The 14,636-nt window shown below is 48.5% G+C and overlaps 1 protein-coding gene across 1 annotated transcript in view; it reads left to right on the top strand.

Moving 5' to 3' along the window:
• The first annotated feature begins 193 nt into the window (after positions 1–193).
• Positions 194–14,636, top strand: part of PTTG1 (PTTG1 regulator of sister chromatid separation, securin) — a 37,734-nt gene continuing 23,291 nt past the window's right edge. The window contains exons 1-3 of the mRNA XM_063928762.1: positions 194–290; positions 8,214–8,355; positions 9,520–9,692. Coding sequence (XP_063784832.1) covers positions 8,271–8,355; positions 9,520–9,692 — 258 coding nt within the window. The 5' untranslated portion in view covers positions 194–290; positions 8,214–8,270. The remainder of the gene's footprint in view (positions 291–8,213; positions 8,356–9,519; positions 9,693–14,636) is intronic.

Here is a 14,636-nt window from a genome sequence, read left to right as displayed (position 1 = left end):
TATGGGCAACAGCTCCACTTCTAAACAAAACTCACACCTTAGTAAATATAAGTGTATAACAACGTAACCGAAGGTGTAATAATAATATTATTATATGACTCACCACCCCGAACTCCCGCCCATAATACAGCGGAGTTTGACTTTAACTAATAGGAACTTGCCGCCGCTGCAGGAACTGACCAATCAGAGCAGAGCGGAACGGAGCGACAGCCAATGAGGGCGCACGGTTTGATTTAAAGGCGGGTGCTGAGCGTATCTCAGGCATCTGTGTGTGGAGAGAGGCGAGAACGGTAAGTGGCGCGTACGGTGAGCGGGTGAGTGCGGCGGGGGCTCGGGCTGTGAGTCGCAGCTGTGTGTTACCTGCTTCATGGCAGTTCTTATGTGTAATAAGTGTGTGAGTGTAGTCGCTAATGTCTCTTCATGTGTAGTAGAACTACAACTCTCAGCATGCTGTGCCATAGGGATGACCTGGGCTGTTCAGTGACTTGGCAGTTGGGGAGTTACATAGGAGGTAGCTGTTACCCGAGGTCACTCACTGCCCGCTGCAGGGGTGTTACTAACTTGCTGTTCCATTAAGCAGCAGCTGGGGACACATTAGGATGACTTCCAGGTGACCCTGCTGTTGTGCTGACAGGGTGTAGTATGGCTGACCGCCGGTCAGCTTACTGACGCTGGGATCCTGGCAGGGAGGGGTGAGTGCAGCAAGCACCTTGTGGGCTCGGTGGTGACCTGCGGTCGCCACGGGTTTTATTCCCACTCAATGGGTGTTGTGGACACCCACGAGTGGAAATAGTCCCTGTTGGTCAGCATGCTGACCATCGGGATACTGAGTTGGCGGGATGGTGGAGGAGGTCATGTGACTGTCGGTCAGCAGACCGCCGGTCACATGAATACCACCTGTGCTGATAGTGGCTCATTCAGATAAGCATGTGCATTTACTGACTGGTGGATTGATGTGCTGTCACAGCTGGATGGGCCCTAGAATTTACCTGCCCAGGTGTGATATCTGTCCCTGCAGCAGGTGCACAGGTGGTTGGCATGCCGCCCATACACGGACAAGTGTGCTGATCTATATTCATATAGATTGGCTGGTGTGATATGTCTGAACAACATATTGGGTGTACATGCCCACCGACCAGCTTGCAGTATGTGCCCACCTTAATGGGCAATGGATCCTGTGCTGGTACCAGGGGGAGAGGAGATAGGGATGGATATTGAATGGTGACTGGGCTTTTTACCACAAATCCTGCAATGTGGCACCAATGGATAGTTATTCTGTGTAGATGAGTTGTGGGTAGAGATGAGCGGGTTCGGTTTCTCTGAATCCGAACCCGCCCGAACTTCATGTTTTTTTTCACGGGTCCGAGCAGACTCGGATCCTCCCGCCTTGCTCGGTTAACCCGAGCGCGCCTGAACGTCATCATGACGCTGTCGGATTCTCGCGAGACTCGGATTCTATATAAGGAGCCGCGCGTCGCCGCCATTTTCACACGTGCATTGAGATTGATAGGGAGAGGACGTGGCTGGCGTCCTCTCCATTTAGATTAGAAGAGAGAGAGAGAGATTGACCTGATTTACTGGAGCTTAGGAGTACTGTAGAAGTGTAGAGAGTGCAGAGTTTACTAGTGACTGACCACAGTGACCACCAGACAGTGCAGTTTTATTTAATATATCCGTTCTCTGCCTGAAAAAAACGATACACACAGTGACTCAGTCACATACCATATCTGTGTGCACTGCTCAGCCCAGTGTGCTGCATCATCTATGTATATATATCTGACTGTGCTCAGCTCACACAGCTTATAATTGTGGGGGAGACTGGGGAGCACTGCAGTGCCAGTTATAGGTTATAGCAGGAGCCAGGAGTACATATTATATTAAAATTAAACAGTGCACACTTTTGCTGCAGGAGTGCCACTGCCAGTGTGACTGACCAGTGACCTGACCACCAGTATAGTTAGTAGTATACTATATTGTGATTGCCTGAAAAAGTTAAACACTCGTCGTGTGACTTGTGTGGTGTTTTTTTTTTTTTTTTATTCTATAAAAAACTCATTCTGCTGACAGACAGTGTCCAGCAGGTCCGTCATTATATAATATATACCTGTCCGGCTGCAGTAGTGATATATATATATATATATATATATATATATATATATTTTTTTTATATCCTTATTTATCATCCAGTCGCAGCAGACACAGTACGGTAGTTCACGGCTGTAGCTACCTCTGTGTCGGCACTCGGCAGTCCATCCATAATAGTATACCACCTACCCATGTTTTTTCTTTCTTCTTTATACATACATACTACTACATCTCTTTATCAACCAGTCTATATTAGCAGCAGATACAGTACGGTAGTTCACGGCTGTAGCTACCTCTGTGTCGGCAGTCCGTCCATAATTGTATACTAGTATCCATCCATCTCCATTGTTTACCTGAGGTGCCTTTTAGTTGTGCCTATTAAAATATGGAGAACAAAAATGTTGAGGTTCCAAAATTAGGGAAAGATCAAGATCCACTTCCACCTCGTGCTGAAGCTGCTGCCACTAGTCATGGCCGAGACGATGAAATGCCAGCAACGTCGTCTGCCAAGGCCGATGCCCAATGTCATAGTACAGAGCATGTCAAATCCAAAACACCAAATATCAGTAAAAAAAGGACTCCAAAACCTAAAATAAAATTGTCGTCGGAGAAGCGTAAACTTGCCAATATGCCATTTACCACACGGAGTGGCAAGGAACGGCTGAGGCCCTGGCCTATGTTCATGGCTAGTGGTTCAGCTTCACATGAGGATGGAGGCACTCAGCCTCTCGCTAGAAAAATGAAAAGACTCAAGCTGGCAAAAGCAGTAGCACCGCAAAGAACTGTGCGTTCTTCGAAATCCCAAATCCACAAGGAGAGTCCAATTGTGTCGGTTGCGATGCCTGACCTTCCCAACACTGGACGTGAAGAGCATGCGCCTTCCACCATTTGCACGCCCCCTGCAAGTGCTGGAAGGAGCACCCGCAGTCCAGTTCCTGATAGTCAGATTGAAGATGTCAGTGTTGAAGTACACCAGGATGAGGAGGATATGGGTGTTGCTGGCGCTGGGGAGGAAATTGACCAGGAGGATTCTGATGGTGAGGTGGTTTGTTTAAGTCGGGCACCCGGGGAGACACCTGTTGTCCGTGGGAGGAATATGGCCGTTGACATGCCTCGTGAAAATACCAAAAAAATCAGCTCTTCGGTGTGGAGGTATTTCAACAGAAATGCGGACAACAGGTGTCAAGCCGTGTGTTCCCTTTGTCAAGCTGTAATAAGTAGGGGTAAGGACGTTAACCACCTCGGAACATCCTCCCTTATACGTCACCTGCAGCGCATTCATAATAAGTCAGTGACAAGTTCAAAAACTTTGGGTGACAGCGGAAGCAGTCCACTGACCAGTAAATCCCTTCCTCTTGTAACCAAGCTCACGCAAACCACCCCACCAACTCCCTCAGTGTCAATTTCCTCCTTCCCCAGGAATGCCAATAGTCCTGCAGGCCATGTCACTGGCAATTCTGACGAGTCCTCTCCTGCCTGGGATTCCTCCAATGCATCCTTGCGTGTAACGCCTACTGCTGCTGGCGCTGCTGTTGCTGCTGGGAGTCGATGGTCATCCCAGAGGGGAAGTCGTAAGACCACTTTTACTACTTCCACCAAGCAATTGACTGTCCAACAGTCCTTTGCGAGGAAGATGAAATATCACAGCAGTCATCCTACTGCAAAGCGGATAACTGAGGCCTTGGCATCCTGGGTGGTGAGAAACGTGGTTCCGGTATCCATCATTACTGCAGAGCCAACTAGAGACTTGTTGGAGGTACTGTGTCCCCGGTACCAAATACCATCTAGGTTCCATTTCTCTAGGCAGGCGATACCGAAAATTTACACAGACCTCAGAAAAAGTCACCAGTGTCCTAAAAAATGCAGCTGTACCCAATGTCCACTTAACCACGGACAAGTGGAGCAGGGCAGGGTCAGGACTATATGACTGACAGCCCACTGGGTAGATGTATGGACTCCCGCCGCAAGAACAGCAGCGGCGGCACCAGTAGCAGCATCTCGCAAACGCCAACTCTTTCCTAGGCAGGCTACGCTTTGTATCACCGGTTTCCAGAATACGCACACAGCTGAAAACCTCTTACGGCAACTGAGGAAGATCATCGCGGAATGGCTTACCCCAATTGGACTCTCCTGTGGATTTGTGGCATCGGACAACGCCAGCAATATTGTGTGTGCATTAAATATGGGCAAATTCCAGCACGTCCCATGTTTTGCACATACCTTGAATTTGGTGGTGCAGAATTATTTAAAAAACGACAGGGGCGTGCAAGAGATGCTGTCGGTGGCCAGAAGAATTGCGGGACACTTTCAGCGTACAGGCACCATGTACAGAAGACTGGAGCACCACCAAAAACTACTGAACCTGCCCTGCCATCATCTGAAGCAAGAAGTGGTAACGAGGTGGAATTCAACCCTCTATATGCTTCAGAGGTTGGAGGAGCAGCAAAAGGCCATTCAAGCCTATACAATTGAGCACGATATAGGAGGTGGAATGCACCTGTCTCAAGCGCAGTGGAGAATGATTTCAACGTTGTGCAAGGTTCTGCAACCCTTTGAACTTGCCACACGTGAAGTCAGTTCAGACACTGCCAGCCTGAGTCAGGTCATTCCCCTCATCAGGCTTTTGCAGAAGAAGCTGGAGACATTGAAGGAGGAGCTAACACGGAGCGATTCCGCTAGGCATGTGGGACTTGTGGATGGAGCCCTTAATTCGCTTAACAAGGATTCACGGGTGGTCAATCTGTTGAAATCAGAGCACTACATTTTGGCCACCATGCTCGATCCTAGATTTAAAGCCTACCTTGGATCTCTCTTTCTGGCAGACACAAGTCTGCTGGGGTTGAAAGACCTGCTGGTGAGAAAATTGTCAAGTCAAGCGGAACGCGACCTGTCAACATCTCCTCCTTCACATTCTCCCGCAACTGGGGGTGCGAGGAAAAGGCTCAGAATTCCGAGCCCACCCACTGGCGGTGATGCAGGGCAGTCTGGAGCGACTGCTGATGCTGACATCTGGTCCGGACTGAAGGACCTGACAACGATTACGGACATGTCGTCTACTGTCACTGCATATGATTCTCTCACCATTGAAAGAATGGTGGAGGATTATATGAGTGACCGCATCCAAGTAGGCACGTCACACAGTCCATACTTATACTGGCAGGAAAAAGAGGCAATTTGGAGGCCATTGCACAAACTGGCTTTATTCTACCTAAGTTGCCCTCCCACAAGTGTGTACTCCGAAAGAGTGTTTAGTGCTGCTGCTCACCTTGTCAGCAATCGGCGTACGAGGTTACATCCAGAAAATGTGGAGAAGATGATTATAATTCATTTTAATGATCATCAATTCCTCCGCGGAGACATTGACCAGCAGCAATTGCCTCCACAAAGTACACAGGGAGCTGAGATGGTGGATTCCAGTGGGGACGAATTGATAATCTGTGAGGAGGGGGATGTACACGGTGATATATCGGAGGATGATGATGAGGTGGACATCTTGCCTCTGTAGAGCCAGTTTGTGCAAGGAGAGATTAATTGCTTCTTTTTTGGGGGGGTCCAAACCAACCCGTCGTCAGTCGTGTGGCAGACCCTGTCACTGAAATGATGGGTTGGTTAAAGTGTGCATGTCCTGTTTTGTTTATACAACATAAGGGTGGGTGGGAGGGCCCAAGGACAATTCCATCTTGCACCTCTTTTTTTCTTTTATTTTTCTTTGCGTCATGTGCTGTTTGGGGAGGGTTTTTTGGAAGGGACATCCTGCGTGACACTGCAGTGCCACTCCTAGATGGGCCCGGTGTTTGTGTCGGCCACTAGGGTCGCTTATCTTACTCACACAGCTACCTCATTGCGCCTCTTTTTTTCTTTGCGTCATGTGCTGTTTGGGGAGGGTTTTTTGGAAGGGACATCCTGCGTGACACTGCAGTGCCACTCCTAGATGGGCCCGGTGTTTGTGTCGGCCACTAGGGTCGCTTAGCTTAGTCATCCAGCGACCTCGGTGCAAATTTTAGGACTAAAAATAATATTGTGAGGTATTCAGAATAGACTGAAAATGAGTGGAAATTATGGTTTTTGAGGTTAATAATATGGGATCAAAATGACCCCCAAATTCTATGACTTAAGCTGTTTTTTAGGGTTTTTTGAAAAAAACACCCGAATCCAAAACACACCCAAATCCGACAAAAAAAATTCGGTGAGGTTTTGCCAAAACGCGGTCGAACCCAAAACACGGCCGCGGAACCGAACACAAAACCCGAAAAATTTCAGGCGCTCATCACTAGTTGTGGGTACTACTCTTGGGTGTCTGCAGTTGCATAGGTGACAGCCATCAGTTGGGCATTGGAAAGCTGCATCTGATGGCTGGTGTCCCTTATAATACATGCTGCGTGTTTGGGGAAAGTACTTACATTGATTTGGGAACATCAGTGGTTGCTACCCAGTGGCTTCTGATGGTGATATCGACTTATTCCATCAGGCCTATGTGTCCCATCCTGTATGTGATCATACCTAAATCTGAAGTGAAAACCATTATTGCTGGAGGTCAGTTTTCTCTTACTGGGGTCCTGAAGAAGAGCTGGAAGTAGTACAATAAGGTATCACTCTGCCTCTGGGGTTTGACCTCACCAATGTAATGTGCAGCCATTAGGCTGCATATGTTTCAGTGGGGGTAAAAATTGGGGCTCAATAGCCCATAAGCTATTATGGGCCATCCATCAATGGTTGCCATTGGTGATAACCATTGATGGATTGTAAACCAATGGTGAACTATTGATGGCTCGCTCCACTCGATGGCAATCTCTGGCAGGTGCCGTCCGGCCACAGGCCATTCAAAAACAAGGGTGGGGTGTAGTCGGGTGCTAAGCTCCACAGGGGGGGGGGGGGGGGGAAATGACACGCCCAACTACTTGGTTCCACTCTAGCATCAATGGCAGACAACCATTGGCTCTCTGCCCTTAATGACAAAACCATCATTTAGCCACTGATTGGCAACTATCTGTAAATGTAATTGTCTACTGGGGCCAGCCTAGGTAAATCTCCTAGTATAGCAGTGCTAATAGAAGCCTATGGGGACTGACTGCATGTAAAATATGGGGACCTTGGTAGATGACTCTTATCTGCTGTTGTATCCCTTTGATATTGGGGTACTAAAAGTTATTTATATAGCACCCACAATCAACAGCTTATACAGAACACTTGCCTCAGTCCCTACCCCAGGGGAGTTTACAATCTATGGGGCAGATGTATTAACCTGGAGAAGGCATAAGGAAGTGATAAACCAGTGATAAGTGCAAGGTGAGCTCCTAACTGTTAATTTACATATTGGAGCTGATTGGCTGGTGCGTTTATTACCTTGCTCATATCACTGGTTTATCACTTCCTTATGCCTTCTCCAGGTTAATACATCTGCCCCTATATTCTTGATCACATATAAACCCATGCTTGCATTTGAGTCAGAACTACAAATGTGCAGATATAGATGGGTCCATGGTTATCATGACTAGTTTTTGTCTAGGCACATGATTGATTAACACAAACCTTTCATCTATTGTTCTCAGCTGCAATACAATACAGTGAACAATACAGCAGGGGATTAAGTTTGACTGGCCAGTCTCGGTTAATCCTATTAAAGGTCAAGATAAATGTGGACCCATCTGTATGTGCCATCATGTTTTCCTATAGGGCCCGATGGGTTCCATGGGTAAAAGCTGCTCTTCAACAAAGGCAAGCCTGAGGTATCATTAATGTGATGTCTCTGCTGTTCTCTGGCTTGTACCCCTTTCACACACTGCCATAAACCGGGTCAACAGAGTTACAGCTTGGTGTGAAAGTGTGACTGAAATAACCCAGGTTCAGTGACCTGGGAATCCAACCCTTGTAGCGAGCAGGGTTGGTTCTTAGAAGGACCCGGGTCGCAAAGTGCTCCTGCGGATGTCGGCAGAGAAGCCCCCAACCTGAGTGCAAGCTGCCGTGTGAGCAGGTTTCAACCTGCTGTGACACTACCTGAAACCAGTGTTCAGCAACCTGGGATTTTGGTGCTACTAGGGTGTAAGTGTCTAGGGATCTGTACACAGTGGGTAGCATGCAGATGGGCAGAAATTCCCCCCCCCCCTCTAACTTATTGCCATTTCTTGTAGGTTGTATAGTTGGTGACCTGAGCATCTAAACTCTTTTGGGAGTGACTAAAACAAAAGATGGCAACCATAATCTACGTTGACCAAGAGAACAGTGATCTGGCTCCTGCTGCATTGTCTAAAGATCGTTTGAAGTCCTCAAATGGTAAGTAGGCTGCCATGCAGGTAATCTGGCACTTTATTCCACATGCTCTACACGGAAGCTTTCAGGTTCTCAGGTGACTTGTACTGACCAGTTTCCACTTAAGATAACACTGACGGTACTTATGCCTTTTCATCTTTAATGGGATCTTCTCACCTCCAATTTGGTGTTTTAAAATCTAATCCCATCAACCAACAGGACACGTTAGATTATAGACTATAACCTTACACACAGCGGCTCTGTTGGTACCCAGTTATGCTCCCATTTGTAAAAAGCAGTGAAATTCGGTAGTACTATCTAATACCGCATTCAGATCGCAAATGCCGGATCCCACCCGGTAAAAGAAACGTGTCCTTACCGGGTGGGATCCGGCATTTGCGCTTCTGTGCTGGCTTTCCGACCCGCCAATATACCAGGTCGGTTGCCATAGCAGCAGGGGGGGGGGGGGGGGGCGCAGCAGGGGTGGAGGCAGTGCTGGGAGATGAGCTCATCTCCTGCGCCGCCTCTCCCTATGCTGTGAATGGGAACCGTGTCGCATCGACGCAGCTCCCATTCACTGCACCTGACCCCGTATTCAACCTCGTATAATCCTCCTTTTATACCAGGTTAAATTACTGGGTCAGATGACCCGCTAATTCTTGAAAAGTGCTTTCACATTGCACACTGACCCGTATCGACACGGCAATATGTGAAAGGGGTATAAGTGGGTTGGGGCTGACATGGCAGCGGTCAGAACGCTGACTAAGGCATCCCACTGTCTACAATCCCAACAGAGATCAGGTAAGTATGCTAACCCTCCATTACTGCAACCTAACCCTCAATGGTGGTGCCTAAACCTAACCTCCCCCTTGCAGATTAACGCTCCCCTCCTACTTGAACAGAAGCAGTCAATGGGGCATAATGCTGGAAGTTGCTGCAGGTGAACGCTTGGTGGGTTGCTCTAGGAATAACTGAACAAGCAGGATGGGGCTTTTTCTGTTCAACACTAAAATGGCTTTCTGTCTAGCACAGAACACTTGCAGCATGAGTGAAACTGCCCACACCAGATATGTTGAGATTATCCTATCTAATATGTGAACTTGTGTCCACAAACTAATAGCAGTCTGTGGGCTGTCATGTTTCTTACGTTCCTGCATAAATATTCTCTTTTGTTGTGCTTATCTGAAGCTAAGGCCGTTCTCAAGGTCCAACAAGGCAAAGTGTTTGGCTCTGGTGGATTTGAACAAAAGACTTCAAGAAAAGCTCTGGGAAATATCAACAAGCAAGTGGTAAATCAGAAAGCTGTGCCATCCCAAAAAGGAGAATTTAAAGCAAAAAAACCTGTACCAGTAGCTAAAAAGGTATGCTATGTGTTCCCTGGTGCAGGTAGGAGGTTCTCTGATGTAAAGTGTAATCTCCTATATAATAGCTCAGAGTGAATGTGTGGCTAACACTGGGGTGGCTAGGAACTCTCATTGGGTTAGCAGCAGGTCTTTCTCTGATGTCCTAGTGGATGCTGGGTACTCTGTAAGGACCATGGGGAATAGACAGGCTCCACAGGAGACTGGGCACTTCTTTAAAGAAAAGATTAGGTACTACATCTGGTGTGCACTGGCTCCTCCCTCTATGCCCCTCCTCCAGACCTCAGTTAGAATCTGTGCCCAGCCTGAGCTGGATGCACTTAGTGGGCTCTCCTGAGTTCACTAAAAAGAAAAGTATTTGTTAGGTTTTTTATTTTCAGTGAGAACTGCTGGCAATACTCACTGCTATGTGGGACTTAGGGGAGAGAAGCAAACATATCTGCTTGCAGCTAGCTTGTGCTTCTAGGCTACTGGACACCATTAGCTCCAGAGGGATCAAACACAGGGCCCGACCTCGATCGTCCGGAGCCGCGCAGTCCCCCTTGCAGAGCCAGAAGACGGAAGAAACCGGAGGAAATCGGCGGCTGAAGACTTCAGTCTTCAATAAGGTAGCAGCTGTGTGCCATTGCTCCCACAGCACACCACACGCTCCGGTCACTGGTGGGTGCAGGGCGCTGGGGGGGGGCGCCCTGGGCTGCAATTAATATACCTTTTGGCAATAAAAAGCACATAATACAGTGTTTAACACTGTGTATATGTGCAGAAACCCCCACCATTAACGTTATAAATGCGGGAGAAGCCCGCTGCTGAAGGGGCGGGGCTATCTCCCTCAGCACAGCCAGCGCCGTTTTCTCTTCACAGCTCCGCTGGAAGGATGCTCCCCAGGCTCTCCCCTGCAGTATACACTACAGAAAGGGTAAAAAAGAGGGGGGGCACATAAATTTAAGCACAAATTGTGATATAAGCAGCTATTGGGGGGGAAAATTCACTTTGTGTATAGTGTATATCCCTCTGTTATATAACGCTCTGGTGTGGGGTCTTGTCCTCAGTCAGAGCATTCCCTGTGTGTGTGCGGTGTCGGTACGGCTGTGTTGACATGTTTGATGAGGACGCTTACGTGGAGGCGGAGCAGGTGCCGATAAGTGTGATGTCGCCCCCTGCGGAGCAGACACCTGAGTGGATGGATATGTGGAAGGTATTAACCGACAGTGTCAACTCCTTGCATAAAAGGTTCGATGACGCAGCTTTGGGACAGCTGGCATCTCAGCCCGCGCCTGCCCAGGCATCTCGGAGGCCGTCAGGGGCTCAAACGCCCGCTACCTCAGATGGCAGACAGATGTCGACACGGAGTCTGACTCCAGTGTCGACGAGGATGAGACAAATATACAATCCACTAGGGCCATCCGATGCATGATTACGGCAATGAAAAATGTGTTGCACATTTCTGACATTAACCCGGTTACCACAAAAAAGGGTATTATGTTTGGAGAAAAAGCAGCCAGTGACTTTTCCCCCATCTGATGAGTTAAATGAATTGTGTGAAGAAGCGTGGGGTTCCCCAGATAAGAAACTAGTAATTTCTAAGTGGTTACTAATGGCATACCCTTTCCCGCCAACGGATAGGTTACGCTGGGAGACATCCCCTAAGGTGGACAAGGCGCTCACACGCTTATCAAAAAAGGTGGCACTGCCTTCTCAGCATATGGCCGCCTTAAAGGAGCCTGCAGATAGAAAGCAGGAGGCTATCCTGAAGTCTGTATACACACTCGGGTACTATACTGAGACCTGCTATTGCTTCAGCATGGATGTGTAGTGCTGCAGCAGCGTGGTCTGATTCCCTGTCTGATAACATTGATTCCCTGGACAGGGACACTATATTGCTAACCATAGAGCATATTAAAGATGTAGTCTTATATATGAGAGATGCACAGAGGGACATTTGCCGGCTGGCATCTAGAATTAATGCAATGTCCATTTCTGGACTCTGCAGTGGACAGGTGATGCTGATTCTAAAAGGCACATGGAAATTTTGCCTTATAAGGGTAAGGAATTGTTTGGGGACGGTCTTTCGGACCTCGTATCCACAGCAACAGCTGGGAAGTAGACTTTTTTTTTTTTTTTTTTTTTTTTTACCTCAGGTTCCCTCACAGCCTAAGAAAGCACCGTATTATCAAGTACAGTCCTTTCGGCCTCAAAGGCAAGCGAGTTAGAGGCGCATCCTTTCTGCCCAGAGGCAGGGGTATAGGGGAAAAAGCTGCACCATACAGCCAGTTCCCAAGAACAAAAATCCTCCCCTGCTTCCACTAAATCCACCGCATGACGCTGGGGCTCCACAGGTGGAGCCAGGTGCGGTGGGGGCATGTCTCCGGAACTTCAGTGACCAGTGGGTTCGCTCACAGGTGGATCTCTGGGTTCTACAAGTGGTATCTCAGGGATACAAGCTGGAGTTCGAGACGTCTCCCCCTCGCCGTTACCTCAAATCAGCCTTGCCAGCTACTCCCCAGGACAGGGAGGTAGTACTGGCGGCAATTCACAAGCTGTACCTCCAGCAGGTGATAATCAAAGTTCCCCTCCTTCAAAAGGGACAGGGTTACTATTCCACAATGTTTGTGGTACCGAAACCAGACGGTTCGGTGAGACCCATTCTAAATTTTAAATCCTTGAACACTTATATAAGAAAGTTCAAAATGGAATCGCTCAGGGCGGTTATTGCAAGCCTGGAAGAGGTGGGATTACATGGTATCACTGGACATCAAGGATGCTTACCTACATGTCCCCATTTAACCACCTCACCAGGTGTACCTCCGTTTTGTGGTACAGGCTTGCTATTACCAATTCCAGACATTGCCGTTTGGTCTGTCCACGGCACCGAGGGTATTTACCAAAGTAATGGCCGAAATGATGATACTCCTTCGGAAGAAGAGTTATAATTATCACGTACTTGGACGATCTCCTTATAAAGGCGAGGTACAGGGAACAGTTGTTGGTCGGAGTAGCACTATCTCAGGAAGTGCTACAACAGCATGGCTGGATTCTGAATATCCCAAAGTCTCAGCTGGTTCCTACGACACGTCTGCTGTTCCTGGGTATGATTCTGGACACAGAACAGAAGAAGGTGTTTCTCCTGGAGGAGAAGGCCAAGGAGTTGTCATCTCTGGTCAGAGACCTCCTAAAACCAAAACAGGTGTCGGTGCATCACTGCACGCGAGTCCTGGGATAGATGGTAGCTTCTTACGAGGCAATTCCATTCGGCAGGTTCCATGCAAGGATCTTTCAGTGGGATCTGTTAGACAAGTGGTCCGGATCGCATCTTCAGATGCATCGGCTGATCACCCTGTCCCCGAGGGCCAATGTGTCTCTGCTGTGGTGGCTGCAGAGTGCTTATCTTCTCGAGGGCCGCAGATTCGGCATACAGGACTGGGTCCTGGTGACCACGGATGCAAGCCTCCGAGGTTGGGGGGCAGTCACTCAGGGAAGAAACTACCAAGGACAATGGTAGAGTCAGGAGGCTTCCCTACACATAAATATTCTGGAACTAAGGGCCATTTACAATGCTCTAAGTCAGGCAAGACCCCTGCTTCAAAACCAGCCGGTGCTGATTCAGTCAGACAACATCACAGCGGTCGCCCATGTAAACCGACAGGACGGCATAAGAAGCAGGATGGCTATGGCAGAAGCCATAAGGATTCTCCGATGGGCGGAAAATCATGTGATAGCACTGTCAGCAGTGTTCATTCCGGGAGTGGACAACTGGGAAGCAGACTTCCTCAGCAGGCATGACCTCCACCCGGGAGAGTGGGGACTTCATCCAGAAGTCTTCCAGCTGATTGTAAATTGTTGGGAAAGGCCACAGGTGGACATGATGGCGTCCCGCCTCAACAAAAAGCTAAAGATATTGCGCCAGGTCAAGGGACCCTCAGGCGATCGCTGTGGACGCTCTAGTGACACCGTGGGTGTACCAGACGGTTTATGTTCCCTCTTCCTCTCATACCAAAGGTACTGAGACTAATGAGAAGGAGAGGAGTAAGAACTATACTCATCGTTCCGGATTGGCCAAGAAGGACTTGGTACCCGGAACTACAAGAAATGATCTCAGAGGACCCTTGGCCTCTGCCTCTCAGACAAGACCTGCTACAGCAGGGGCCCTGTCTGTTCGAAGACTTACCGCGGCTGCGTTTGACTGCATGGCGGTTGAACGCCGGATCCTGGTGGAAAAGGGCATTCCGGTTGAAGTCATTCCTACGCTGATAAAAGCTAGGAAGGATGTGACGGCAAAACATTATCACCGCATATGGCGAAAATATGTTGCTTGGTGTGAGGCTATGAAGGCCCCAACAGAAGAATTTCAGCTGGGTCGATTTCTGCACTTCCTACAGTCAGGAGTGACTGGGCCTAAAATTGGGATCCATTAAAGTCCAGATTTCGGCCCCGTCTATTTGCTTTCAAAAAGAACTGGCTTCACTGCCTGAAGTTCAGACGTTTGTTAAGGGAGTGCTGCATATTCAGCCCCCTTTTGTGCCCCCAGTGGCACCTTGGGATCTCAACGTTGTGTTGGATTTCCTAAAATCACATTGTTTTGAGCCACTTCAGACCATGGAGTTGAAATCTCACTTGGAAAGTGGTCATGCTTTTGGCCTTGGCTTCGGCTAGGCGTGTGTCAGAATTGGCGGCTTTGTCATGTAAAAGCCGCCATCTGATCTTCCATATGGACAGGGCAGAATTGAGGACTCGTCCCCAGTTTCTCCCTAAGGTGGTATCAGCGTTTCATTTGAACCAACCTATTGTGGTGCCTGCGGCTACTCAGGACTTGGAGGCTTCCAAGTTGCTGGATGTAGTCCGGGCCCTGAAAATCTGTTTCCAGGACGGCTAGAGTCAGAAAAACTGACTCGCTATTTATCCTGCATGCACCCAACAAGCTGGGTGCTACTTCTTTCAAAGCAGACT

Source organism: Pseudophryne corroboree, chromosome 6, assembly GCF_028390025.1.
Source record: "Pseudophryne corroboree isolate aPseCor3 chromosome 6, aPseCor3.hap2, whole genome shotgun sequence".
In the NCBI taxonomy this organism is placed as follows: domain Eukaryota; kingdom Metazoa; phylum Chordata; class Amphibia; order Anura; family Myobatrachidae; genus Pseudophryne; species Pseudophryne corroboree.
Note: the sequence above shows the minus strand (reverse complement) of the source record. Positions and strands in the feature narration are given on the sequence as shown.